Source organism: Komagataella phaffii, chromosome 4, assembly GCF_000027005.1.
Source record: "Komagataella phaffii GS115 chromosome 4, complete sequence".
NCBI lineage: Eukaryota > Fungi > Ascomycota > Pichiomycetes > Pichiales > Pichiaceae > Komagataella > Komagataella phaffii.
In genome coordinates this window covers 1,478,551-1,503,441 of record NC_012966.1, presented here as the reverse complement: position 1 = coordinate 1,503,441, position 24,891 = coordinate 1,478,551, and the positions used below count along the sequence as shown (strand labels likewise).

Here is a 24,891-nt window from a genome sequence, read left to right as displayed (position 1 = left end):
AGTTTATAAGGGTGTCATGGTTACTAGATCCAACTGAGCCAAACCTGGGAACCCTAAAATGCTTAATGTGCATAATGCCAAAGAACTGTGTAGCGGGTCCGATATCTTAACCTCACTGGTCTTAGTAAATCCGCCCATAAATTTATTTTGAGTCACTGTGATTAGGTATTGCTTGATTTGTTTTTGGTCGATTAGATGCTCCATATTGAATAATTTCAGCGATCCAATTACCCAGAAAGAATAGCATGTATCAGCGGATTTGTTTTCTCTACCATTAAAGCCACCGTTGTTATCGTCACCGGACTGGGATTGTATCTGCCTGTGACAAAGCCATCTGATGGTATTTCTCCATTCGTTCGGATTTAACTCTGCACCAAGTAGTTTGAGCGATGCCAATCCACAAAATGTCAGACCTGCATGGCTTTCTTCGTTAGGCGAACCTCCAAGTCCTCCATTGTAGTTCAGACATTGCATTATATGATCTTTCAACTTTTCTACATTAATATCGTCCTGAAAAGTTGTAGTTTCACAACCAGATAAAATCCTCCGTATCGTGCAAGCTATCATACAATGCCTAAGATCCGAATCACCAAATGCAATTCCGTCTCGGCCTAAACAAGATTTAAACGACCCATCTTCAGTTTGACATTGGGAGACGAAACTCATTATCCTATTTTTATCCAGTCTGTCCATGATTCTTTTATCTTTGAACATGTAAAGAATTTGAAGACTAAACAACGTTGCGGCCATATTAGGCACATCATATTCATTACTATTGGTGCTGTCCTTTGGCTGATTCAACTGTAGATCATACAGAAGACTTCCTCTAAAACCTGATTTATCAGGCAGATAATGCTTATAAATCCATTCAATCTTCTCTTCTCGATTGATATTAACGATGTCTTCAGATTGTTTGTCTCGTAATAACAACAACCCCAACAGAGAAAAGTACACTATTGCCAGCTTATTTGAGTCCTCCTCCTCAAACCTTGAAGGCAACATATCAAGGCATAGTTGAAAGTACTTGACGTGTTTGGAAGCATCCAGAGACATGGAATAATTAGACTACAGAGTTTATTCTATCAGGGTTTCAATGTGAACGCGAACGAAAATGTAACTGACTACTTAAGGACAATTTTGAAACTGGATATTTCAAAAGCTCTAGATTTCACTTTGAACGAGTTAGTCTCCTTGTCAAAGTCAACATCTTTCAGGTCTTCCTCTAGTCCGGTAATCTTGGTAACTTTTTGTATAGGTTTTCCCACCCGAATGACAGCTTTGGATGCACCTCCCAGAGCCTCATATACTCTGATCACAATGCTCTTCTTGTGCTTCTTGGGCAAGTTGGGTTCCCAGTTCTCCAAATCATCATCGTCTTCACCTCTTTTGACGTTGCTTAAGATCAAATTATCATCACCTTTTATCTTCACCAATTCCGTAAAGTCTATAGGGGACCCCGTGAAGGTGTATGCCTGCTCATTAAGTCTGTCATTAAATTCCAAACCTAATTTCACAGTCTGTGAGGAAAGCGGTCCTTTGTGGGGATAAATAGCATAGTTGAAGTAATGCTTACCAATATCAGCATGCGCATCCGGATATTTTGGCGCTCTTAACAACGATAACCTCATTAAATTCCCATGAACAGCAAATCCATACTTTGAATCATTGATGATAGATACACCATAATTAAAGTCTGAATAGTCAGCAAACCGATGGGAGCAAACTTCAAATTTTGCTGTATCCCAAGTTGTATTGAAGTGAGTCGGTCGCCTGGTGATCCCAAATTGCGTTTCGTAACTAGCGTATTCTTGGTTAATGTCAACTGGAAACTCGACCTTTAAAAACTTGTGTGACTTATTCCAATCCACAAATGTCTCAAACTTCACTAGGGAAACTGATTCCAAATCATCACTGCCTTCCAATGAGATTACATTCTTCAATTGACTAGAGCCACTAATCCGGTGTTTGAAGCTGATAGAGACTTTTAACGGCCCTTCCTCAACAAGTTCACTGGAAATAACATCGTCAACATACCTAAATGTGTTGACATTGTATAGTTCAGTATCCCAGCCATCAAAATTTAACGGTTCATCATCAAAGAGCACAAAAGCGTTGGCTCCACGAGTATTTCTACCTTCTGGTGAAATATCAATAACTTCCCTGTCGTTGACAATATCATAAAGACTGGTAATAATTCCCTTCTTGTTGACTCGAACTTTGAGTTTCGAGTTATCTAGAATGTAATCATCTTCGTCCCTGGTAACTGATACAGGATACTTGACCTTCTTTTTTATGATACACATGTTCAAGTTTTGTTCAATAGAGTTGAATAAGACAGGAGTGCCTGCAATATCATGAATAGTACTCCTAGGCCAGCTGAAGGTATTCAATAACATTGGTTTCTCGTTAGTTCCACAGTATCTGACACCAACTTTTCCCAAAGCTTCATCAATAAGCTCACGCAGATCATCCACCCTTTTACCCAGCATTGGGAGGACTTCTTCCTTGTAAACAATCTCGATGCATGATCCTGGTAAGACATCGTGGAACTGGCAAAGAAGAATATCTTCCCATATTCTGTTAATTTTCTTCAAAGGGTAGACGTAGCTGACATGGTTCAAGGACACATAAGTTGCGATCAACTCTAGATCATGCATCAGTGATTCAAGAGTTCTCATATACTGCTTCACCTTTGCTTGCGTAGTATACGTTCCTCTATGATACTCCAAATATAGCTCTCCCTTCCAGCTTGGCAGAGTTTTTGCATTGTCTGAATCCTTTCTGATTTTGTCATAAAACTCCTCAATTGTAAAATTACCAACTTTTGTAACGGGAAGAGATGATCCCACAGTATTCGTCATACCTCTACATCGACGGAGCTTTTCAAGCATTTCTGGTGTGGCACCTGATCCTCCATCTCCATGACCGTACAGCAAAAGACCTTTTTGATCGTTGTAAAGATTTTTGTGTTGTGTTATGGTTCTATTGACATCACCAAAATGAGCTGGAGCCGTGTAAGTATTGTCAGGAGGCATGTGAGTCAAGACTTGGGATCCATCAATTCCTACCCAGTTGAAAGTATTCTGGGGAAATTTGTTGATATTGTTCCATGATAATTTCTGAGTTAAGAAGTTTTCGATCCCTACCACTCGACAGATCTGCGGGATTTGTGAAGAGTAACCAAAGGTGTCCGGCAGCCAGAAGGTTTTGGACTTGAAACCGAACTCGTTTAATAACAGTCTTTGGCCTCTAAGAAACTGCCTAATCAAGGATTCACCACTTGGCATGTTAGTGTCATTCTCTACCCAAGATCCACCAATGGGAAAAAACTGGTTGTCTTTAAGCTTTTTCTTGATTTGAGTAAAGATTTCAGGATGGAGATCTCTCAGCCACTTGAACTGTTGACCTTGCGAAGCGACAAACTGATACTCGGGATACTTCTCCATTATCCTGATTTGGGTAGTCCAAGATCTAACCACTTTCCTTTTTGTCTCAGCAAAAGGCCACAGCCAGGCGGTATCAATGTGGCAATTTCCCATGGCATACACTTGGATGGGAAAGGGTGTCGTGGAATCATCGAATACTTCTGAGCCATTGATATCAGGCCCTAGATATTGCTTTGCCACTTCTCTGCATTTAGCCAAAGATTTTTCGTCATTGACATCAAAAGTGTCCATAATCTTGTTGCACAATTGAAGTGCCAGGTACTTTTGGGGCGAGTCTCCTGGTAACTCTCGTGCTGCGTCTCCCATGATCCAGAAATCGTAATAAAGAGAGTCCGCCTCAGAATTTTTAACAATTAATTCTGCAGTATGAAGTGTATAGTAAAACGATGGAGTCGTACCAAATAGGCCATTACAGGCCATTTCCAAGTAGAAGACATATTCATCCCTGTCTTCATACCAATCGGAGGGAAGAATGAATTCTGTCCTATGGCCACCTCCAGTCAAAGACTGTTGGGGAATTCCTTCATGGTCATAAATCAATATCTCATTATCTGAGTCCCAATGGAAGGCAATTGGGTCTTTCTTGCCATTGCCATAGTGCTCTTTCCAATACGTTGGCACCGCAATCTTGACTTGGATCCAGAACGAAGCCCACCCGGGGCCAAAAAGGTCATTTCTATGACAGGGTTCAAACTCGTCCAGTTTTGATGGAATAATTTCCTTGAAGGACGGTCTCTGGAGGTCTGGTACAGAGTACTTTTTCAATTCAACATAACCGTCTGAGCCATCATCTTTGGAGTTGTCAATGCGATGTCTTACTCTGAATTTCCCTAAGTGGTCATTGTCATTGAACTTTCGAAGCCTATCTGTGTAAATTGAATCTACTGGTTTGAAGATTGGGTTCTTGTTTAGTTGGCTGTAGTCGGTCATCGGTATTGTTCTATAGTGGAGCGATAGAACGATTAGTGCTACCAATAACCTTGTATCGCGGATTGTGGAGAAATCGTAGCACGTTGAAGATCTCCCTACAATAGGGCCAAAATGGCCGGGATCAACCGGACAAACAATGATGAAACACTCCTTAAAGACTGGCAGTAAAAGAGACAAGGTACAAAAATACGCTGGATAGGGCTCTAGAAATAAAAAAAGTTTAGTTATTTAAAGACACAATGAACAGGGATTAATTTCCGTTCTATTTTATTATGCTTAAGGATCTACTTTTGAATGTGAACTTCACTGTCTTCTTCAATAGTAGCAACAGCTTCGTCACCTTCAACACTTGAAACGTGGGTAGTGGGCAGTTTGGCACTTAATTGCTGGTCAGTGGCGCTCTTGCAATATTTTTCTAGTGGATGGTGGTACTTACCTAAATCCCTTGATCAAACTGAACTCATGAGATATTTCACCCCCAATTGACTTGATGAAAGATTTGACTCTAAATTGAGTTGTTAGTACACCAATTTTCTGTTGGGATCTCAATTTAACTAAGCATACTTCTCAATGGCGGGGTCTGTGGCATCTTCTTTCAAAGTAATCTTAAAGTTAATATTACAGGATTCACAATTGAATTGAACGACGATATGTGACTAGCTTACAATAAATGATTTTTTTTCTGACATGACGGAATTCAATAGAGTAAGAGGAAAGGGCAGAAAGTGGGCTAGAGCAACCTTTTATAATCTTCTCCTCAGATTAATACGCGATAAGGGATAACCATTAGATGCTGATTATGTAATAGATATCGAAATTACGCAACATATTGAGTCGGAACTACGAGAAGGTGAAGAATACAACACATTCTGTACTTTAGTTTTCATCCACCGTCCATGAGGCAAGTGGTTGGAACCTTTTCTCTGGACTCACATGAATTGATATAAACATCAGTCATTTCTCTCAGCAACGACTCTCTGAACACCCCCTGGCATAGTTTGGCATATGGGTTCACATTGATACTGACAACTTTGGAAACAATGTTCCCAAAATTGCCCGAAAGATATAAGAGATAGCTTGCCAGGGTCAAAATTGAGTCTAAGTACGGGTAGTTGGCTGTCGATTGCTGCTTCATGGTCCGGGACGCTCTCTCCAGCAGTATATGCGCCATTTGTGCATACGCTTGACCCAACACTCGGGCTTGCGAGGCTGTAAGACGAAGTTCTGACCCTTTTTGTTCCAAATCGGTGTCCTTGAGTGTGACTTGTAAACATTTAATCAGAATACCCCAAGACTTTGATTCGAGTTGTTGTAATTGCGTTTCTGTGAGGACACAATTTTTCAATTCTCCATACTCCAAAGATATTCTAGATTTTATTCGGCTCAACTGAGCTAGATTATTATAGAACGAGGGGTAATACTTGGCATCGTCTACATGTGACTGGATGTACTCAATGAACGTGCAAGACGTGTCAATTACTGAATTTTTCAGCCTGTTGATCTTTATCTTATCGGGATCCCGACACTGATCAAGCGTGGTGAGCAATTTTTCAACCTGGTTTATAATGCACAACTCAATTTGTTTGAAATGTTCCCTCGTCAAGTTTGCTTCTTCCTTGTCCATTTGGTCTTCAAGCGTAACTTGCAAGCCCACTTGGTCCTGAGTCAATCTTCCGCTCAAGAGATATTTTATATCCGATTCTCTTCCCAAATCCTTTGTGTGTTCAAGTGATTTGATACTAGTATCATCGAAGCACCCAGTTTCACTGACTTCAGGAAAATGCTGCCGAAGAACTCTTTGATATCGTAACCTTAGAGAGTCCACTTCTTCACTTAGCGATTTTAAATTAAAAATGTTATCCAGATGGTCTAAGTTTAACTTTATGATATTCTGTCTGTTACTTCCAAGTTCAGACATAACACAAGACAGTCCGTTGTACTTTTGGACCGATAACTCTGAGTTATTTGTTTGAATTAAGTTCAAGACATTTTTATCATTAGAGTTTAGCTGTTTGAACATGGATTCATTTTGAATTTTTTGTAAACGGAACTGATCCAGATCACAAATCAGTTGATCCAAAGTTTCTTCCATAGCTAAGATAACGATAAAGAGTTCAACGAGACAGCGGACAATATGCTAACCTAGGTAAAGTGTTAAGATGGACAGCGTATTTTTTAGCTAAGCGAAAGAAACGTCACACAAAACCGTAAATACAACGGTTTTCATATAATATGCATATTAATTACTATTTCTATACTATCCCTTCCTTCAACTGGTTAGAAATCACCCTCGTACAATTGAGATTTGTTCTCAATAACATCGCTTAGGATTCCAGAAGCTGCGGCAACCAACCCAAGTATAGGCTTTGAAGGATCCAGCACCTTTGAAAGATATTCTGGATGATACTGTGTTCCCACAAAATAAGGGTGGCTTTGAAGCTCTAGAATTTCCATTCTATTTCCGGATTCGTCACGGCCAATGAATTGAAGACCTTTTGCTTCGATATCATCGACTAATTTGGGGTTCACTTCGTATCTGTGTCTGTGTCTTTCATTGACTATGTTTGCACCACCATAGAGCTTTCTTAGAGAGGACCATTCCGTACCTTCCCTGAAGTGAGTGCTGTGAAGACCCAATCTCATAGTACCACCGAGTTTTTCTTGATCCACATCTGGCATATAAACTACTGAGGCTTTCTCTTCTGGGTACTCTGGGTCACTTTCTTGGGAATTAGAACCCTCAATTCCTAGCACATGTCTTACAAAGTCCATGACAGCAATCTGAAGACCCAAGCAAATACCGAGGTATGGGATATTATTCTCTCTAGCCCATTTTGCAGCAAGGACCATACCTTCTATACCTCTGGAACCAAATCCTCCAGGAACCAAGATACCATCAGCACAACAAAGTGAGTGCCAAGCCTTGTGAAAGTCTGCCTTGTTGGTTTCCTGAGAGTCAGACTCCAAATTAGAAGATTCAACCCACACAATCTCCAGTTTTCTTTCGCATCTCATGGCAGAGTGCTCTAAAGCTTTGATGACTGACAAATAAGAATCATGTAGGTTAGTGTATTTACCCACAATTGCAATGGATACAGTTTCAAAAGACCTATCGTGAGAGGTCGTAACAGAACTCCACCTGGAGAGTAACTCAGCACCCTTGGTCTTCATTTCAGACGAAAGATTGAGCGATTTCAACTTCAATCTGTCAGTCAAAAAGTCCATCTGCTTCTGTTCTCTTAACAAAAGGGGGACGTGATAAGTGGAGTTGACATCATGAACAGCCAAAACTTGTTCAGGTCCAACATGACAGAACATAGCAATTTTCTCAACGGTAGCAGTATCTAGTGTGGAAGAACATCTGCAAGCAATCATGTCAGGGCTTAATCCCAATGATCTAAGATCCTTGATAGCTGCCTGTGTTGGCTTGGTTTTTTGCTCACCGTGGATGACAGGTACCAAGGACACATGAATCAGAGCAAAATTGTCTCTTCCTACACGAAACTGGAACTGTCTAAGAGCTTCAACAAATGGAGCACTCTCAATATCACCAACGGTACCACCTAGTTCAATAATACACACATCCGGTTGTTGGCCCGACTTGTCAACAGGAATTCTAGCGACTCTTTCAATCCAGTCCTGAATCGCATTGGTTAAGTGAGGGACAACCTGGACAGTTTTTCCGAGATAGTCACCGTTTCTTTCCTTTTCGATAACCTTTGAATAGACCTTACCAGTGGTAATGTTGTGATCTCTGGTTAGGGTGATATTGAGATATCTTTCGTAGTTTCCGAGATCCAAATCGACTTCACCACCATCGTTCAGGACAAAGCATTCTCCATGCTCCAGGGGAGACATTGTACCAGCGTCAATGTTCATGTAAGGGTCAATCTTGATAGAAGTGACTCTAAGACCTAATGTTTTCAAAAGAAGACCAGTAGAAGAAGCCAACACTCCTTTACCAATACCGGAAATGACACCTCCAGATACAACCACGTATTTCATTTTCTCTTCTGCCTGTATATTGAACTTTAAAGCCTGTAACTATGAAAAGGTAGCCCCCAAGATAGTACTCTAATGAAGGGGAAAGAAGAAGAGGAACGTAAAATTTTTTTTTCTGGTAAGGTAACGCGTTTCGCGGTCGTTCTAAAGGCATAGACATAGGGTGCGTATGAGGTCCACGTAGTGGGTCTGAAGGTGGCACAACCTGACTTGTAGTGGAGTATATTGCAGAGATAGATTGATTTAACGTTTCTATTTAGAGGGGTAGTGGGTTGACGGTGATGAATGTTACTATGTTTGTTTCTGTCCGGAGTTCAATATTTGATACCTTAAACTGGAGATGCTACTATCCTCTCCCCTCAAATGAGCTCTCTAAGATGCGTGAGCCTTTCTGAATCATCTTGCTATATGAACTTAACACCAACCACATTCTTGTTTTCCTTCATCATTAGAACTTTTCCTTTTTTCTCCAAGAGCTCCAGCGCTTGGGTGAGCGTTGTCTCGTCAATTGAATGGAACTCCTCAGATAGAGTCAAGTTGCCGTGTTGAATCTCGTACAATGTTAAAACTACGCCTTTTTGACCCGTGGAATCAACCCAGTTCAGTAAAAGATCACTCCATTCGGAGATAGAATACCAAAGCACCAATACAGATTTCTGAGCAGTCTTATCAATCCATTGAGCTCTGCCCTGATCAACCAACGAAGCAATGATTTCTTGACAAACTTCAGGTTTCAAATGACGATCGATTATGGAGTTTGTGAACAGAGAATCGGATGGTACCCCGGTTGCATCCTCCACTATCGGTGTGCCTGCAGTGGATAATCTCCATATCCTATAATGTTTGCAATAGTCCAGAACTAAAGTGGTCCATTGTTGAAGTTGACTCTTCCAAACAGAATTATTGGGCTGCTTAGTGAAAAAAGGGGGAAAGTTGTAAATAGAAGGGAATTCGAATGACGACATGTTCAGAGATGGATCATGATTCAAAGAAATACATTGTGATGGTTAGAAGGAGTCGCGGGTTAGTACTCCTTCAGGTTAGTTTTACCTGCCTATCAACGGTAGGTGTTTTGAATATTTGCTTACTTTTCACATCAAACTCTCCAATAAATGGACCACGCAAATACTTATAGAGAACTGGTCAGATTATCAGATGAAGCTCATATCGAATTGGAACGAAAAAACACCTCGAGTCAACCCAACAGCGTTATAGAGTCTGAGTTTCAGGAAGTAGTGAAGTCTTTATCAGAATTCTCCCTACACGCGGACCTAAATCTCCATGCGGACGTAGAACAGCAAATTGAATCAATACAAAAACTTAACAAGCAGCTCCGACAAATGCTCAGCGTTAGAAGAAGCATCATCGAACAAAAACTAATATCCTATCCCAGTATGAACGCCTTTTATGGGGAAGAGACTAGTCCCAACGACGAAGAGATGAAAGAATTGATAGCAAAGTGTGATGAGCAGACGATATCCATTTTGAACTCTGATGGCCTGATAAAATCGAAAGATACTCCGTCTGTGCCAACACGTACACCATGTACACCACAGGAGCTGCCAGATCAGGAGAGCGAAGACGAGAATCGTCTGAAAGATATTTTATACGGTCTGATTGCCAGCTCTGGACTAGACTGGAGTAAGAATGAAAGACTCTCACAAATATTGGAAAGAATATGACACAAGTTTTAGCGCTTTATTATTCATTCTATTTACAGTTTATAGGAATAGGTTCAAAGGCTGGCTTGGTTGAAGAGTCTTTGGTTGATGACATTCCAGTTCAGACAATCCCAGAACTTTTGCAAAAACTCAACCTTGCCGTTAACACCATAGTCATGTAGGTATGCATAGTGCCATGAGTTGAAACAGATTAAAGGAACGTTATTGAATGGCTCTCTGTTTCCGTTCTTGACAAATTGTGACAAGATATCCAGTTGTGTGACATCATCAATAGTGATTTGCGAAGAGAGATCCAGATTCTGGTTTCTGCTGTGAAAATAGGGCGTTCCCTCATTGATACATGAAACAATTTCGAGTTCTTTCTGGTTGTTCTCTACCAAGAAAACCCAGCCTTGACCATTCAGTGTGGTAAGCTCAGCCTCAAAATCAGCCTTCAAGTCCTCTAGAGATCCAAATGATTTATTTATAATGTACTCTAAATTTGGTGAAGGTGCCGAGTCAGAGGCCCCGGAGTCAGCCACTTGTTCAAAAAACAGATGGTTGTTGAAACATTGTGAAGCATAGTGGAAGGTTGTTGTATCAGATGCATTTTTGTATGTGGCCTTGATGATTTCAAAGGGCGTGCGTGTTTCGTTAAGGGTTCCCACAGTTCTCATGGTAAGATTATCTACTAGATATTGTTGGTAGTCGACCCAGGATTCCTTAAATCCCTGGGCAGAGTAGAGTCCTTTTATCCCATTTTTCAGCCACGCATCCTGGTTGGCTAGTTTTGGTACCGTATGGATTCCTCTGGTACTCCTTTGTACGGACTTTAGAAACATGGCACTGGATGATGTTCAAATCTTATTCTCGTCTGAACGATCGAAAAATTTGTCTTGTGGGCTTCTGAGTGGAATTTTCTTAGGCGCACGGAAATACAGAGGTGAATGGTTTCTCTTGGGGAGATACTTTTTTCGCGTGCTCCTCCGTGCGGAACTTCCTTCTGAGCTTCTACCTCTCAGATTAGTCTAATCGCATCAGGAATAAGACTGAGAATGCTTTTAAGGAGAGGCTTGAGATTGGCTAATTGCGTTCCGAAGTACTCTTTCAAAAGGAGTTATACCCCTCTCAACTACGATTCTCTAAAGAATTATCGTAGGCATGCTCAGGCGCCTCAACCCCATCAGTTTGACGCCACTAGATGGGACCAACAACCAGTTACTAATGAGCAAGGAGTAATACTCCCATCCGACTCAATTGCAAACATTCTGAGACAACCAACTCTGGTCATAGAACGGCAAATGGAAATGATGAATATATTTTTAGGATTTGAGCAGGCGAACCGATATGTTATCATGGATCCTACAGGAAGTATTTTGGGTTACATGCTAGAAAGGGATCTGGGCATCACCAAAGCTATATTGAGACAGATCTACCGTTTGCATCGACCTTTTACAGTGGATGTAATGGATACTGCAGGAAATGTATTAATGACAATCAAGAGGCCGTTTAGTTTCATCAATTCGCACATCAAAGCTATATTACCCCCTTTCAGGAACAGCGACCCAGACGAACATGTAATTGGAGAATCCGTTCAAAGCTGGCATCCTTGGAGACGAAGATACAATCTATTTACAGCACAAATTGGCGAAAAGGACACTGTCTACGATCAGTTCGGGTACATTGACGCACCGTTTCTTTCCTTTGAGTTTCCTGTACTTTCAGAATCTAGGCAAACGCTAGGTGCTGTCTCTAGAAACTTCGTGGGCTTTGCAAGAGAGCTTTTCACAGATACAGGAGTTTACATCATCCGTATGGGGCCTGAATCTTTTGTAGGGCTAGAAGGGAACTACGGGAACAATGTGGCCCAACATGCCCTTACGCTGGACCAAAGGGCTGTATTATTAGCCAATGCCGTTTCAATTGACTTTGATTACTTTTCTAGGCACTCGTCACACAGTGGTGGCTTCATTGGGTTTGAGGAATAGACAGGGTCTCGTCAACTCAGCTCCTGCCACCAAACCAATCATTGATCAACGAGCACACTTTTGTCCACGTGAGATCGCTTTCGCTTGCAGAAAGAGCAATGCATGAAAACGGCAAACGCAAAACGAGCAAAAAAACGAGTAAATAACTACAATTTCACCACCAACAGGGTCAAAGAGCTTTTGAGACACTATAAAAGGGGCCCTTTCCCCCCAGGTTCCTTGAAATCCTCATTCAATTATGTTTTTTACTCATAATTTGACTCAATTGGCATCTTCTTCTTTGTTCATATACAGTAATTGATATGACGCTTAGTCATTATTAGTGTTCTCGACTAGCAGTGGCGAAAAAAGGGGGAGTTATTTTCTAGAACCGACCGCAAACTATAAAAGAAAGCTGCCCCTCATATACCTTTCGAATTCTTTATTTTCTGTGTTTCTTCCCTATTTAACATCTACACAAAAATGGTCAAAGCAGTTGCAGTCTTAAGAGGCGATTCTACCGTCGGCGGTACCGTTGTCTTCGAACAATCCTCCGAAAGCAGCCCTACCACTATCACTTACGACATCAAAGGTAACTCCCCAAACGCTGAGAGAGGTTTCCACATTCACCAGTTCGGTGACAATACCAATGGTTGTACTTCAGCTGGTCCTCACTTCAACCCATTTGGTAAGACCCACGGTGCTCCAACTGACGAAGCTAGACACGTCGGTGACTTGGGTAACGTCAAGACCGACGCTGAAGGTGTTGCCAAGGGTGTTATAACCGATAACCAGGTTAAGCTGATCGGTGAGACCTCAATTCTAGGTAGAACTGTTGTTATTCACGACGGAACTGACGATCTAGGAAAGGGTGGTCACGCCGACTCTTTGAAGACCGGTAACGCTGGTGGAAGACCAGCTTGTGGTGTCATCGGTTTGGCAGCTTAATACGTTTGTAGTATTACATATTTAAAATTTATTATGGCTGATGGATCATGAATCTCTTATGTAAAGAATACAGCGGGAACTTTTAGAACTAAAAAACGTAAATTTCTTGGCTTACAAAACTTAACAGGCATTTCTTTTTATACTTCAAGCTAGGAAGTACTAGATATGAGCTGCTGATATACTATTTAATCAGATTCTCTCTTGTACTCCTTGGTCATGTCAGCATCAGGGATGGCACCACAGATGGTCTCAACCATGATACCAGTGACCAAGTATGGATCAATGTTGGAAGCAGGTCTACGGTCCTCAAAGTAACCGTATCCCTCCTTGGCAACAGATCTTGGAATTCTGATAGAAGCACCTCTGTTGGCGACACCGGAAGAGAAAGAAGTCATGGAAGCAGTTTCATGTCTTCCAGTCAATCTCTGTTCGTTGTCAGAACCATATAGAGCAATGTGCTCCAAATGTCTCTTGGCCAGCTTCTCGACAGCGGCCTCAATGTATTTCATACCACCTGGAACTCTCATGGCGGAAGTCGAAACATTGGTATGGCAACCAGCACCATTCCAGTCACCCTTCAGTGGCTTAGGATGGAATGAGATCTTGATACCGAACTCCTCGGCAACACGCTGCAACAGGTAACGGGCAACCCAGAGCTGGTCTCCCATGTCGATACCATTGCAAGGACCGACCTGGAACTCCCACTGGGAAGGCATGACCTCAGCATTGATACCGGAGATGTTAATTCCGGCGTGAATACAAGCTCTGTAATGAGCTTCAATCATGTCTCTAGCGTAGACCTTACCGGTACCAACACCACAGTAGTATGGACCCTGAGGAGCTGGGAAACCGCCCTTTGGCCAAGCGTAGACATTGTCATACTTGTCGAGCAGGGTGTACTCCTGTTCCAGACCGAACCAAACCTCCTGGTCCTTGTGGGCCTTCATCAGCTTGGCACACTCATGTCTGTGGTTGAACTTGTTTGGAGTACCATCGTTGTTCCAGCACTCGGCCAGAACAACAATGTTGTCACCTCTTCTGAAAGGGTCGGCGTAGTAGGAGACTGGTCTCAGGTAGACGTCAGAGTCGTGACCTGGAGCCTGTCCAGTGGAAGAACCGTCGAAGTTCCATTCTGGAAGGTCATCAATGGAAGAAGGCTTCTTGCTCAAGGTTCTACCCTTGGATCTGATTCCTCCACTGGCATCAATCCAGATGTACTCGGCAATGATCTTACCTCTCTGGTCTAAGGACTGATATTTCTGCAGCAAAGCAGTGTTTTCAATGATTTCGGATGAAGACATATTGTAATTGTAATGTATAGGTGTTTATATTAAGATTCTCTTATAATGGAGAGAACTAAGTAGCTTGAAGCGAATTAATATTGTTGACCGAAGGTAAGAAACGAAAAAGAAAAAAACTGTCTGCTAACAGCGCCTTTGTGATTTATATACCTCAAAGCTATTTTAGAGTCACCTGGTCAGTAATTCCTGTAGTAAAAAAAAGAATGCGAAATCTTGTAGGGTGCATGCATGATTAATAGGGAAGTATTATATTGAAATTTGAAAAGCTTTGAAACCTCAGTGAAAAATAAATCTTGTCGCCGAATACTGAAGGTGATTTGCTGATCTTCTTGTATGTTGAACCAATCCTCTACGGGTAATTATAGTGAACTTTCTGGAGAAGAAACGCTGCGGGCTATGGATCAAGTTGTCTAATGATTGCGCGCCTTCTATTGTTGAGTATGCACTGACCTCGATGACGCTGCCGAGACTAGCGTTTACCGCCTCTGATTTGTTAGTCGTGTAATTACAACATTGCCCAATGAGGAGACTCACCGGGGCAGAAGATTGCCTATCTAAAAAAGTAAATGGTCGTTCACATAAAACATCTCATTTTCTTGGGTTTTTTCCCATAGTCTTATCAGTAAGATGATAAGCCTCAAAGATGATAGGCTGAAACAAAAAGCTGCTGGCTGCCTGAAGATACGTCAAGCCAGCACCTTGTTCTCATGGACTGAACGCTGATGATCGACTGATCTCGGCGAATGATTTATCTGAAAAACTGGCACGACACTTCTTCTGGTCTTTGATCCTCAAATATGGTGGCAGTTCTAGATCGAGGCGGAGGGACTTTACGAGATACGTCTAGTCGTATTCTCGTCTCCTATTGGCGGAAGGTAGTGTCCCCATATTTCCAATAAATGCACTATGTGTCAAACTACTGGTCTCATAAACTTTGATTGTTATCACTACCTAGCCATTGGTCGAGACTCCTCCCGGGGACCGAACCTGACGCACCAGCGCACACAACCTTAGGAGGGAGTCATGGGAAGACGGAAGTAGGTCATGTGACAAGATTAATACTGACCGACCATCAAAGATATTTCACTGTGATGATCGTAGCTTTATTATTATATCTAGTATACACTAAGTAAAAATGACTAGTCAATGTGATGTATGGGTTTTTTTCTATTGCCCCATTCTCACTAGTGCCGTCTAGGCAATAGTTGGAGCCTTGGACTTCTTGTTGAAAAACTTGCCGAAACCGAAATAAGGCTTATTAAGAGGGGAAACTGATCCAGTAAAGACGAACAAGTCGTAAAGGAACCCTCCCAAAATACAGCCGATGAAGGGAATAACAGCAGGGACCCAAGCGTAGTTGTGATATGCAGTAAATGTCTCTGGACCGTAACCTAGGGCTCTGGATGCAATACGAGGGGCAAGATCTCTTGCTGCGTTGATGGCATAACCCGTCTGGTATCCGAAAGATGAACCAATTCCGACAATCAGTAAAAATAAACCAAATGGGAACCAAAATGGTGACGATGACACATTAGAGGTATCTGTTAAAGAAAAGATTCCAAACTGCAGGAACGCAGAAGCCACAAGTTCAGAAACAACTTGATGTTTGGTGTGCAGGTATGGTTGCGCATATGTACAGAAGATTCCTGCTGTGGCATTCTCTCCGAAAACAGTTCTTTGGGTTCCCCCTTCGAAATGAGCGATAGCTTGAATGTAAGTACCGTAAACGACGAAAGCACCCATGAAACCTCCTAGCATCTGAGAGAACATGTAACCGGGGACTTTCCTCCAGGGGAATCCCCTAAAAATGGCAGCGCAAAGAGTGACAGCAGGGTTCAAGTGACCTCCGGAGACACCTCCAGATGCCATAAAACCGAAGGTGACTGCAATACCCCATGAAAGAACGATAGTCGTATAGTTACCAGCAGTGCCACCAGATGTGACTTTCTGAGCAACAACACCGTCACCGAATCCAACCAACACTAGGGTTCCAATGAACTCAGCTAAGTAGTCTCTGTACTCATATCTGACCTTAGCAAGCCAGTTGTTGATCTCAGGGAGCTCTTCTTCAATTGCAGAGAAATCTGGTTCTTGGTTGGAGGAACCCAGAAATGGCTTTTCTATACTGTGGGCCGAGTCTTCAGTCTCTTGGATTTGTGGTTTTGAATATGACATGAAAAGGTTTACTATCCCGATTTAGGCGAAAAGAGTAGACCAAATATTTGCGTCGTTGATCAATTTATAAAAAAATATGGCAACTTTCACCAGCTTAGCTCTCCAGACTTTTTCTTCCCGAATTTTTGGTTCCGAGAAATGGACCTTTGCTAGCCGGTGGGAAATAACTTGAGATGCATGGACGGAATCAAACACGGAAAAATCTAGGTCATCCTACAGCAAACACCTGCAAGGCCGGGAAAGAATTGCTCGGTATTTTCTATTTTGGGAGATTTGTTGGCACGGAAGAATCGGTAACTTTACTAATCCAATACTCCGCTCCTGACTGTTTCAAGTCGGACCCCAACTTTCAAGTGACCCAATTTAGCAGCCTGCATTCTCTTGATTTTATGGGGGAAACTAACAATAGTGTTGCCTTGATTTTAAGTGGCATTGTTCTTTGAAATCGAAATTGGGGATAACGTCATACCGAAAGGTAAACAACTTCGGGGAATTGCCCTGGTTAAACATTTATTAAGCGAGATAAATAGGGGATAGCGAGATAGGGGGCGGAGAAGAAGAAGGGTGTTAAATTGCTGAAATCTCTCAATCTGGAAGAAACGGAATAAATTAACTCCTTCCTGAGATAATAAGATCCGACTCTGCTATGACCCCACACGGTACTGACCTCGGCATACCCCATTGGATCTGGTGCGAAGCAACAGGTCCTGAAACCTTTATCACGTGTAGTAGATTGACCTTCCAGCAAAAAAAGGCATTATATATTTTGTTGTTGAAGGGGTGAGGGGAGGTGCAGGTGGTTCTTTTATTCGTCTTGTAGTTAATTTTCCCGGGGTTGCGGAGCGTCAAAAGTTTGCCCGATCTGATAGCTTGCAAGATGCCACCGCTTATCCAACGCACTTCAGAGAGCTTGCCGTAGAAAGAACGTTTTCCTCGTAGTATTCCAGCACTTCATGGTGAAGTCGCTATTTCACCGAAGGGGGGGTATTAAGGTTGCGCACCCCCTCCCCACACCCCAGAATCGTTTATTGGCTGGGTTCAATGGCGTTTGAGTTAGCACATTTTTTCCTTAAACACCCTCCAAACACGGATAAAAATGCATGTGCATCCTGAAACTGGTAGAGATGCGTACTCCGTGCTCCGATAATAACAGTGGTGTTGGGGTTGCTGTTAGCTCACGCACTCCGTTTTTTTTTCAACCAGCAAAATTCGATGGGGAGAAACTTGGGGTACTTTGCCGACTCCTCCACCATACTGGTATATAAATAATACTCGCCCACTTTTCGTTTGCTGCTTTTATATTTCAAGGACTGAAAAAGACTCTTCTTCTACTTTTTCACACTATACCACAGATATATCTACTATAATGGGAAAAGACTATACACCACTAGTTGCTACCATCGATATTGGTACTACCTCCACCAGAGCTATTCTTTTTGACTACCACGGTCAGGAAGTGGCCAAGCACCAGATCGAGTACTCTACCTCTGCTCAGGATGATATCAAAAGAAAGCGTTCTCAGATCATCTCTTCCGAAGGTATTTCCCTGACAGTTTCTGACGACTTGGAAGTTGAGTCCGTTGACAATAAGGCTGGTCCAACTTTGCAATTTCCTCAGCCAGGCTGGGTTGAATGTCGTCCAAGTCACATCTTGGCCAACGCCGTTCAGTGTCTTGCTGCTTGTTTAGTCACCATGGAGAACAAGAACTTGGACCGAGATGAAAAAAATAAATACAAGCTCATATCTATCGGTGTTGCCAACATGAGAGAGACCACGGTTGTTTGGTCCAAGAAGACAGGAAAGCCTCTTTACAACGGTATTGTGTGGAACGATACCAGAAACAACGATATTGTTGACGAGTACACCGCCAAGTACTCTGAGAAGGAGAGAGAGGAAATGCGAACCTTGTGTGGTTGTCCAATCTCCACCTACTTTTCTGCAACCAAGTTCAGATGGTTACTGAAGCATGTTCCTGAGGTCAAACAGGCCTATGACAATGCTGATGGGGATCTAATGTTTGGTACTATTGACTCTTGGTTGATTTACCACTTGACTAACGAAAAATCCCACGTCACTGATGTTACCAATGCCTCCAGAACCAACTTCATGAACATTGAAACCAACAAATATGACGACAGACTTTTGAAATTCTGGGACGTCGATACTTCCAAAGTCATCCTTCCAGAAATCAGATCTTCCGCAGAAGTCTACGGACACTTCAAGGTCCCACACTTGGAGTCTATTGGATATGTTGAGTCTTACCTTACTGATGACGCCCTTGCTCTTCTGGAAACTATTGAAGGTGCTCCTTTGGCTGGATGTCTGGGTGACCAATCTGCCTCTTTGGTTGGACAGTTGGCTGTCAGAAAGGGTGATGCCAAATGTACATATGGTACCGGTGCTTTCTTGCTGTACAACACTGGTGATCAGACTTTGATTTCTGAGCACGGTGCTTTGACCACTGTGGGATATTGGTTCCCAGGTTTGGATGAGTCCGAAGATGGCAAACACTCTTCTAAGCCACAGTATGCTTTGGAGGGATCGATTGCTGTCGCTGGATCTGTCGTGCAATGGTTAAGAGATAACCTTCGTTTGATTTCCAAGGCTCAGGACGTCGGACCATTGGCTTCTCAAGTTGACAACTCTGGAGGTGTGGTATTTGTTCCAGCATTTTCAGGATTGTTTGCCCCTTACTGGGATTCCAACTCCAGAGGAACCATTTTCGGTCTGACCCAATACACCTCAGCTTCTCATATTGCTAGAGCTGCTTTGGAAGGTGTCTGTTTCCAAACTAGAGCCATTTTGAAGGCCATGATCAGCGATGCAGGAGCTTCTGCTGACTTTTTGGAGGAATCATCCAAGGCCACTGGCCACAACCCTCTGTCAGTTCTTGCCGTGGACGGAGGTATGTCCAAATCAGACGAGATGATGCAGATCCAAGCTGATATTTTGGGTCCATGTGTCACTGTTAGACGTTCCATCAACCCTGAATGTACTGCACTGGGAGCTGCCATTGCTGCCGGTTTTGGTGTCCCTAAGGAAGATAGAATTTGGGGTTCCTTGAAGGAATGTACCGAGGCCATTCTTGAGGGTAACAAGATGTACTTGGCTGCAGGGAACACTTCTTTGGACTTCAAGGCCACATTGAGCGACGAGGTCAGAAGAAAGGAATGGAGATTGTGGGAAAATGCCATTGCAAAGGCAAAGGGCTGGCTTAAGGACACTGCTTAAGAAGAGCAGCTGTAATTATATTATCATGTTAGGTCATTAGACAATGTATTGTAGTTATATATGTAATGATAATGAAGAATGGAAATCGATGGATATCGCGGATTTAATCACTTCCTCATCTCTTTCTTTCAGATTGCACTCAACGTAGGCAGCAGCAGTCCATGACCAGTGTGAAAGACTCCATCACTATTGACAGAGGGCTGGCACAGAATGTTGAAAAGATCCATGGAGTTAACCCTGTGTTTTTGATAGACAAAATTCTCAGGGAAAAAATCTTAGATAGTCTGTTTTGGAAAAAACACTGCTTTCTACTAGATATTCTGGAACTGCAAGATCTTGCAAGTGAAGTGGAGATTATTGGCACATACGACACCAATCAAAACTCTAGAGCAACCGACTATATTTGTCTGTTACTGAAAATGCTACAGTTACAGCCGAAAGACGAGATAGTGATATACATGTTGACCCAACCCTATTTCAAGTATGTGACAGCTCTGGCAGCGTTGTATATTCGGTTGGTTTTCCCTTCTGTGAGAGTTTATCAGTTGTTAGAGCCGTTATTGAATGACTATAGAAAACTGCGAATAAGAAAGCACGGCAACGCTGACTTGACCTACGTGGATCAGCTGGTAGATGAGTTATTAACTGAGGAGAAGTTTTGTGGGTTAACACTACCCAGATTGGTCAACCGATTGCGACTGGAGGATGACGGTCTACTAGACCCTAGAGAAAGTGAACTACAGAGCGAGTTAGAAAATGAGGAAGATGATATTGGGGGTTGAAATTGGGCTAATTTATTATGACCATTACAATTATATTAGATACATGTACATAGGCAGGACTTGATCGTTACATCCTTAGGATCCTTTTCTCTTCTACTTATATGCTTAGAAAGCCCTAGCAGATGGTCTGGGTTTATCTCTGCCAACTCTTGGTCCACCTCTGATTGGATCTTTCTTGGCCACTTTATTCTTAGGCTTGACCAATGAGTCTGTCAAAAGGCTATCTAAATTCAAATTATCCGGCAAGATCACGATACGAACGTTGTTTCCTCTTATATTTATAAACTCCAGGCTGACCGGGTTTCTGTTTCTAACTGTCATTTTAACGTTTTTCAGGTTGATATTCATAGACGGCGTCACCGAGATGATGGTACCGCTGACAATTGTTCCGTTCTTTAGTTCAACTTGCACTTGCTCCGATATAAGCTTCATCAAGAACCTTACTAACTTCATGGCCGATAGAGGTAAAACAGGGAGAACAAAGTGTAAGTCCAAGAAGGAGAAGTTTGTTGGATAGCTGTCAGCGCGAACCCTTCGTAGATAACTAAGATTTCCTTCCACAACTGAGGTCGTGCCCAGCCAACCAGGTTCACTCGCAAGAATCGACACTGGTCAACTCTCACATTATCTCATCCCATCACCAATGGTTAAACTCATTGTTAATCCAAGGTCTGAGACCCTGAGACAAATCAACGTAGACACTACCCCCAATACAAGAGTCAGAGACATTGTGGTAGCTTACGGAAAGGCAAATAACAGTTTATCCAGCTCCAGAATCAGATTCACTAAACTGGAAGAAGACGCAGTTTCCAAGAAACCAAAGCATGTCACTCTGGACTACGAGAAATCCTTAGCTCAAAATGGGATAGTCTTCACAGATGATTCAGATTCCAAAGAAGTCTATGCGAAAGATTTGGGACCCCAGATCAGTTGGAAATTAGTGTTCCTGATCGAATACGTGGGCCCGCTGATTATTCATCCATTGCTCTATTACGGCTGGTTCAAACCTGACTATAACACTCTTACACAGAAAGTTTCTTTCATTTTGGTGATGCTGCACTTCCTGAAACGTGAATACGAAACAACTTTTGTGCACCTGTTTTCATCTGATACAATGCCTCTTTTCAACGTTTTCAAGAACTCAGCTCATTATTGGATTCTTAGTGGATTGAGCCTTGCTGTCACTATTTATGCTCCGGATTCATACCGAAATAAGTTTGCACCCACTTGGAAACAGTTTTTTTCCATGTATCTGACCATGAAGACTCCACAGTTCTAGCACTGATTGGACTGTGGGTATTTGCTGAATTGTCCAACTTCATCACTCACCAGAAATTGGCCAGTCTCAGAGCCGATGGCTCCAGAGAACATAAAATTCCCTATGGATATGGCTTCAACCTGGTCTCTTTCCCCAACTATTTCTTTGAATCTGTAGCTTGGTTGGCATTTGCCCTTCTCAACAATAACTGGTCATCTTGGGTGTTCCTTACCATTGCCTCCATTCAGATGTATATTTGGGCCGCTAAGAAACACAAAAGATATCTCAAGGAGTTTGGGGACCAATATCCCAAGAACAGGAAAGCAATGATTCCATTCCTTTTGTAGACATGTTATATAGGTGCTATATTACTTAGGTTTACTAATATCCGAATATCGCGGCACTGCCCCTTTATAGATCTTTAAGATAAAAACGTACTTTTTTTCCACTCCCTCCACTTTTCAAGTAATGGGGCTCATACTTGGTTCTAAGGGGTTCATCTACAGCTTCTATGGAGGTCTGGTAGTAAACGGGTTATTGTGCCTATTGCTGATATCGAAACTTTGGAACACTACAGAACTCCGCATGAATGCACCGTTCAGGGGATCTCGACCGTTGGATCCCACTTATTTACCAATAGATATCCACAACGCCTCAGCTGTATTTAACGAGGTTTACGACGCTTTGAAACAGAAGAATTCGGTGTTGCATCCAAGCGGAGTCAGTTTGTTTTCAGCCTATGTTCCCAAGGGCACTCGACTCTATCACTCTAATCGAAACGGACAAATCCCTGATCAGTTTGAATGGGTAGCCATGGACGAAGAGTTCAGCTATAGTTTTATCCATTTTGGCAAGAATACGAACAAACACCCCAGAAATGACTCACATTCACATCCACCTCCTGCGTCTGGGGGGCTACATCCTCCTTCTTGGGGTACGGGGCCGCCAACTCTAATGACATTTGAAACGACAGCGCCTTTGAATAATCTCCTGTATTTAGGAGGAGCATCTGCTGCCAAGCAAAGTCAGGGTGGTGAAATGGACACCCAAATTTTACTAGCTCAACTCCAAAATGCTACCAATTATAGTGAGTGGGAAGGTTCCAACTTAATCTGCAAGTGGGGAAACTCCAATGGTCGAAGGTTAGACGGGATAATACGAGTGGAGATCGGATTTGAAATCATAATATGTGACTTTCATAGGGATATGAAACTTGTCAGTAACATAACCCTGGCAGAGGTGTCAGATTTGATTCATTTCAAGGATGACGAGCTAGAAGAGGTGATGTCAAACCAGTTCAGTGCCCTTGCTTCTTATGACCAGATCGAAGCTGGGGGCTTCCATCATGACGGAGAACGGAGAATTTTACTAGACCAGTCCAAGTATATCAGTTTCCTGAACAAATCTTGGATAGATCCTGATACCTACACCAGAAGGGTGGCCGATCTTCCGATCGAAACTAGGAACGAGTGGTTAGGTAAAGTGGATCAGTTATTACGAACCAAATCTACCCCATATCAATCAACGAATTGGCAACTAATATCAGAAGGCATAGTGAAAAAGTTTACTCCAATTCTGAAGACAATGGAGCTTGCTCACAGTGTGTACCAAAAAGATGGCGATGTGAATGTCTTATCTTTAAAGCTTATGAGACTAGCTTTCAATATTGTTCGACGATATGTGGATGCTGAAGACGTTCCATCTGAAAGCTGGAAATCAAGTATAGAGACAGCTATCAATGACTACATATATCCCCTGAAGCCACTTCAAACAGAAGCAGACCTGTTGATATATAGCTCCATGTACACGATCCAAGAGCAGCTTCTAAGATTGTGTTTTGATACCTTCAAGGTTTCGAGGCAATACATTGAAACGTTTGAAGACCTTTCCAAGGAGTGGGAAGAACTGGGCCAACGAACTAACGAATTGATATCCACTTTACAATGGGCGTCTTTTTTCAAGTGTAAAGACGTCTGCAATTGGGATCAACTGTGTTATGTTCCGTCTTGGGGCCCATCACCGCTTGGCTTCTCTTTCCGCAACAAACTCGGGGTAACCATGGGCGAAGATGGTGTTGCAAGGATTGACGATGATTTCATCTGCATAGATTACGAGACCATCCTCAACTTCAATCAATTTTAGATACGGGAACTGGAGAATAGTTCAAATAGATTATGTAACCAGGGAGAATTGGAGGTTTTAATTTTTTCGAGCAAACCATACACTAACGAATTTCAACCCGACGATATTTTTCAACCGTAACCAACTTCTCAAGATGTTTGGATTAAGACAAGTTCGCTCGTATGCTACGGATTCTGCCGCAGAGTCAAGTGCATTCTTACTGAAGTTGTTGAAATCTGTGAAAACTGCTCAGCAGTCACAGCCCAAAAAGAAGCCCGAACCTAGGCGAGCCGAGAGAAAAGCTGGACAACAAAGTAGTAGAAAGAGAGATTTCGAAAGGAGAAAAGAATCTGGTTCATACAAGTCCAATAATAGAAAGGGTTCAGGCGCTGATGCGAAGCATAAACCAAGAAAAGCTCGTTCGACTGATAAGAGAGCCCAGTTAAGTAAGATGAGGTTCAACAATGCCCCTGCTCCCCAGACCAAAGTGCTGTACTCTCCAGAGAGTTTGAATCTTGGTGAATTGACCAGATTTTCTTCTAAGCTAGCCTACTCTCCTAATTCTCGAATCCTGAGAGCCACTTTGCAATTGTTCAGCAAGTACAATGTTCCCATTAGCTCCATTCCGCAGCCGTTGTTCATCTCAAACACATTGATGAAGTTCACCAACAATACGAACTCGCAATATCCATTTACAATTAGAGACTCGTCTGATGTGAGTCCTACTATCAGATATACCAAGTCTATCACGAATGTCAAGTTTGATTCTGCCGATGTAACGAAACTATTTAACTCTTCTGTGAAAGGGGATTTTGACTTTTTGCGAGCTGAGGAAGCCAAATTCAAGGATCAAAATCTGAAACTGAACTCTCATGTTGTTGTTAATGGTCTTAACAACAACTATGGAATGAACGTTGAGGGAAATAAGTTAAAGGTGGTGGGATCATTACAGGGTGTTGCTCCTGTTTCAAGCTTGATGCAAAAGTAAAAACATATATATCACATATTTCTTGTATATAATACCTACTAAGCATACAGACGTGTTAGTTCTAGATATTCTAGGAAGCT

The 24,891-nt window shown here is 42.3% G+C and overlaps 17 protein-coding genes across 17 annotated transcripts; 8 read left to right on the top strand and 9 right to left on the bottom strand.

Moving 5' to 3' along the window:
• Positions 1 to 3: 3 nt before the first annotated feature.
• PAS_chr4_0791 (Beta subunit of geranylgeranyltransferase type I) lies at positions 4 to 1,053 on the bottom strand (the record flags this gene model as incomplete). The annotated part of the gene is made up of 1 exon (XM_002494194.1): positions 4 to 1,053. The coding sequence occupies one exon, from the start codon at positions 1,051 to 1,053 to the stop codon at positions 4 to 6; it is 1,050 nt and encodes a 349-aa protein (XP_002494239.1).
• Positions 1,054 to 1,121: 68 nt separating this feature from the next.
• On the bottom strand, positions 1,122 to 4,376 carry PAS_chr4_0790 (Vacuolar alpha mannosidase, involved in free oligosaccharide (fOS) degradation; the record flags this gene model as incomplete). The annotated part of the gene is made up of 1 exon (XM_002494193.1): positions 1,122 to 4,376. The coding sequence occupies one exon, from the start codon at positions 4,374 to 4,376 to the stop codon at positions 1,122 to 1,124; it is 3,255 nt and encodes a 1,084-aa protein (XP_002494238.1).
• Positions 4,377 to 5,259: 883 nt separating this feature from the next.
• PAS_chr4_0995 (uncharacterized protein) lies at positions 5,260 to 6,468 on the bottom strand (the record flags this gene model as incomplete). Its single annotated transcript, XM_002494192.1, has 1 exon — positions 5,260 to 6,468. One exon carries the CDS (start codon positions 6,466 to 6,468, stop codon positions 5,260 to 5,262), a length of 1,209 nt encoding a protein of 402 aa, XP_002494237.1.
• A 185-nt stretch (positions 6,469 to 6,653) lies between these two features.
• Positions 6,654 to 8,381, bottom strand: PAS_chr4_0994 (uncharacterized protein; the record flags this gene model as incomplete). Its single annotated transcript, XM_002494191.1, has 1 exon — positions 6,654 to 8,381. The coding sequence occupies one exon, from the start codon at positions 8,379 to 8,381 to the stop codon at positions 6,654 to 6,656; it is 1,728 nt and encodes a 575-aa protein (XP_002494236.1).
• A 401-nt stretch (positions 8,382 to 8,782) lies between these two features.
• PAS_chr4_0993 (uncharacterized protein) lies at positions 8,783 to 9,343 on the bottom strand (the record flags this gene model as incomplete). The annotated part of the gene is made up of 1 exon (XM_002494190.1): positions 8,783 to 9,343. The coding sequence occupies one exon, from the start codon at positions 9,341 to 9,343 to the stop codon at positions 8,783 to 8,785; it is 561 nt and encodes a 186-aa protein (XP_002494235.1).
• A 147-nt stretch (positions 9,344 to 9,490) lies between these two features.
• Positions 9,491 to 10,060, top strand: PAS_chr4_0789 (Hypothetical protein; the record flags this gene model as incomplete). Its single annotated transcript, XM_002494189.1, has 1 exon — positions 9,491 to 10,060. The coding sequence occupies one exon, from the start codon at positions 9,491 to 9,493 to the stop codon at positions 10,058 to 10,060; it is 570 nt and encodes a 189-aa protein (XP_002494234.1).
• A 53-nt stretch (positions 10,061 to 10,113) lies between these two features.
• PAS_chr4_0788 (Mitochondrial ribosomal protein of the small subunit) lies at positions 10,114 to 10,881 on the bottom strand (the record flags this gene model as incomplete). Its single annotated transcript, XM_002494188.1, has 1 exon — positions 10,114 to 10,881. One exon carries the CDS (start codon positions 10,879 to 10,881, stop codon positions 10,114 to 10,116), a length of 768 nt encoding a protein of 255 aa, XP_002494233.1.
• Positions 10,882 to 11,094: 213 nt separating this feature from the next.
• On the top strand, positions 11,095 to 12,027 carry PAS_chr4_0787 (uncharacterized protein; the record flags this gene model as incomplete). The annotated part of the gene is made up of 1 exon (XM_002494187.1): positions 11,095 to 12,027. One exon carries the CDS (start codon positions 11,095 to 11,097, stop codon positions 12,025 to 12,027), a length of 933 nt encoding a protein of 310 aa, XP_002494232.1.
• Positions 12,028 to 12,489: 462 nt separating this feature from the next.
• PAS_chr4_0786 (Cytosolic superoxide dismutase) lies at positions 12,490 to 12,954 on the top strand (the record flags this gene model as incomplete). Its single annotated transcript, XM_002494186.1, has 1 exon — positions 12,490 to 12,954. The coding sequence occupies one exon, from the start codon at positions 12,490 to 12,492 to the stop codon at positions 12,952 to 12,954; it is 465 nt and encodes a 154-aa protein (XP_002494231.1).
• Positions 12,955 to 13,139: 185 nt separating this feature from the next.
• Positions 13,140 to 14,255, bottom strand: PAS_chr4_0785 (Glutamine synthetase (GS), synthesizes glutamine from glutamate and ammonia; the record flags this gene model as incomplete). The annotated part of the gene is made up of 1 exon (XM_002494185.1): positions 13,140 to 14,255. The coding sequence occupies one exon, from the start codon at positions 14,253 to 14,255 to the stop codon at positions 13,140 to 13,142; it is 1,116 nt and encodes a 371-aa protein (XP_002494230.1).
• Positions 14,256 to 15,449: 1,194 nt separating this feature from the next.
• PAS_chr4_0784 (Putative channel-like protein) lies at positions 15,450 to 16,430 on the bottom strand (the record flags this gene model as incomplete). Its single annotated transcript, XM_002494184.1, has 1 exon — positions 15,450 to 16,430. One exon carries the CDS (start codon positions 16,428 to 16,430, stop codon positions 15,450 to 15,452), a length of 981 nt encoding a protein of 326 aa, XP_002494229.1.
• A 1,366-nt stretch (positions 16,431 to 17,796) lies between these two features.
• On the top strand, positions 17,797 to 19,662 carry PAS_chr4_0783 (Glycerol kinase, converts glycerol to glycerol-3-phosphate; the record flags this gene model as incomplete). The annotated part of the gene is made up of 1 exon (XM_002494183.1): positions 17,797 to 19,662. The coding sequence occupies one exon, from the start codon at positions 17,797 to 17,799 to the stop codon at positions 19,660 to 19,662; it is 1,866 nt and encodes a 621-aa protein (XP_002494228.1).
• Positions 19,663 to 19,823: 161 nt separating this feature from the next.
• On the top strand, positions 19,824 to 20,444 carry PAS_chr4_0782 (Hypothetical protein; the record flags this gene model as incomplete). The annotated part of the gene is made up of 1 exon (XM_002494182.1): positions 19,824 to 20,444. The coding sequence occupies one exon, from the start codon at positions 19,824 to 19,826 to the stop codon at positions 20,442 to 20,444; it is 621 nt and encodes a 206-aa protein (XP_002494227.1).
• A 105-nt stretch (positions 20,445 to 20,549) lies between these two features.
• On the bottom strand, positions 20,550 to 20,897 carry PAS_chr4_0781 (Hypothetical protein; the record flags this gene model as incomplete). Its single annotated transcript, XM_002494181.1, has 1 exon — positions 20,550 to 20,897. The coding sequence occupies one exon, from the start codon at positions 20,895 to 20,897 to the stop codon at positions 20,550 to 20,552; it is 348 nt and encodes a 115-aa protein (XP_002494226.1).
• Positions 20,898 to 21,087: 190 nt separating this feature from the next.
• On the top strand, positions 21,088 to 22,049 carry PAS_chr4_0780 (Enoyl reductase that catalyzes the last step in each cycle of very long chain fatty acid elongation; the record flags this gene model as incomplete). The annotated part of the gene is made up of 2 exons (XM_002494180.1): positions 21,088 to 21,659; positions 21,788 to 22,049. The coding sequence occupies 2 exons, from the start codon at positions 21,088 to 21,090 to the stop codon at positions 22,047 to 22,049; spliced, it is 834 nt and encodes a 277-aa protein (XP_002494225.1).
• Positions 22,050 to 22,170: 121 nt separating this feature from the next.
• PAS_chr4_0779 (uncharacterized protein) lies at positions 22,171 to 23,844 on the top strand (the record flags this gene model as incomplete). Its single annotated transcript, XM_002494179.1, has 1 exon — positions 22,171 to 23,844. One exon carries the CDS (start codon positions 22,171 to 22,173, stop codon positions 23,842 to 23,844), a length of 1,674 nt encoding a protein of 557 aa, XP_002494224.1.
• A 133-nt stretch (positions 23,845 to 23,977) lies between these two features.
• On the top strand, positions 23,978 to 24,811 carry PAS_chr4_0992 (uncharacterized protein; the record flags this gene model as incomplete). Its single annotated transcript, XM_002494178.1, has 1 exon — positions 23,978 to 24,811. The coding sequence occupies one exon, from the start codon at positions 23,978 to 23,980 to the stop codon at positions 24,809 to 24,811; it is 834 nt and encodes a 277-aa protein (XP_002494223.1).
• Between the last annotated feature and the right edge of the window lie 80 nt (positions 24,812 to 24,891).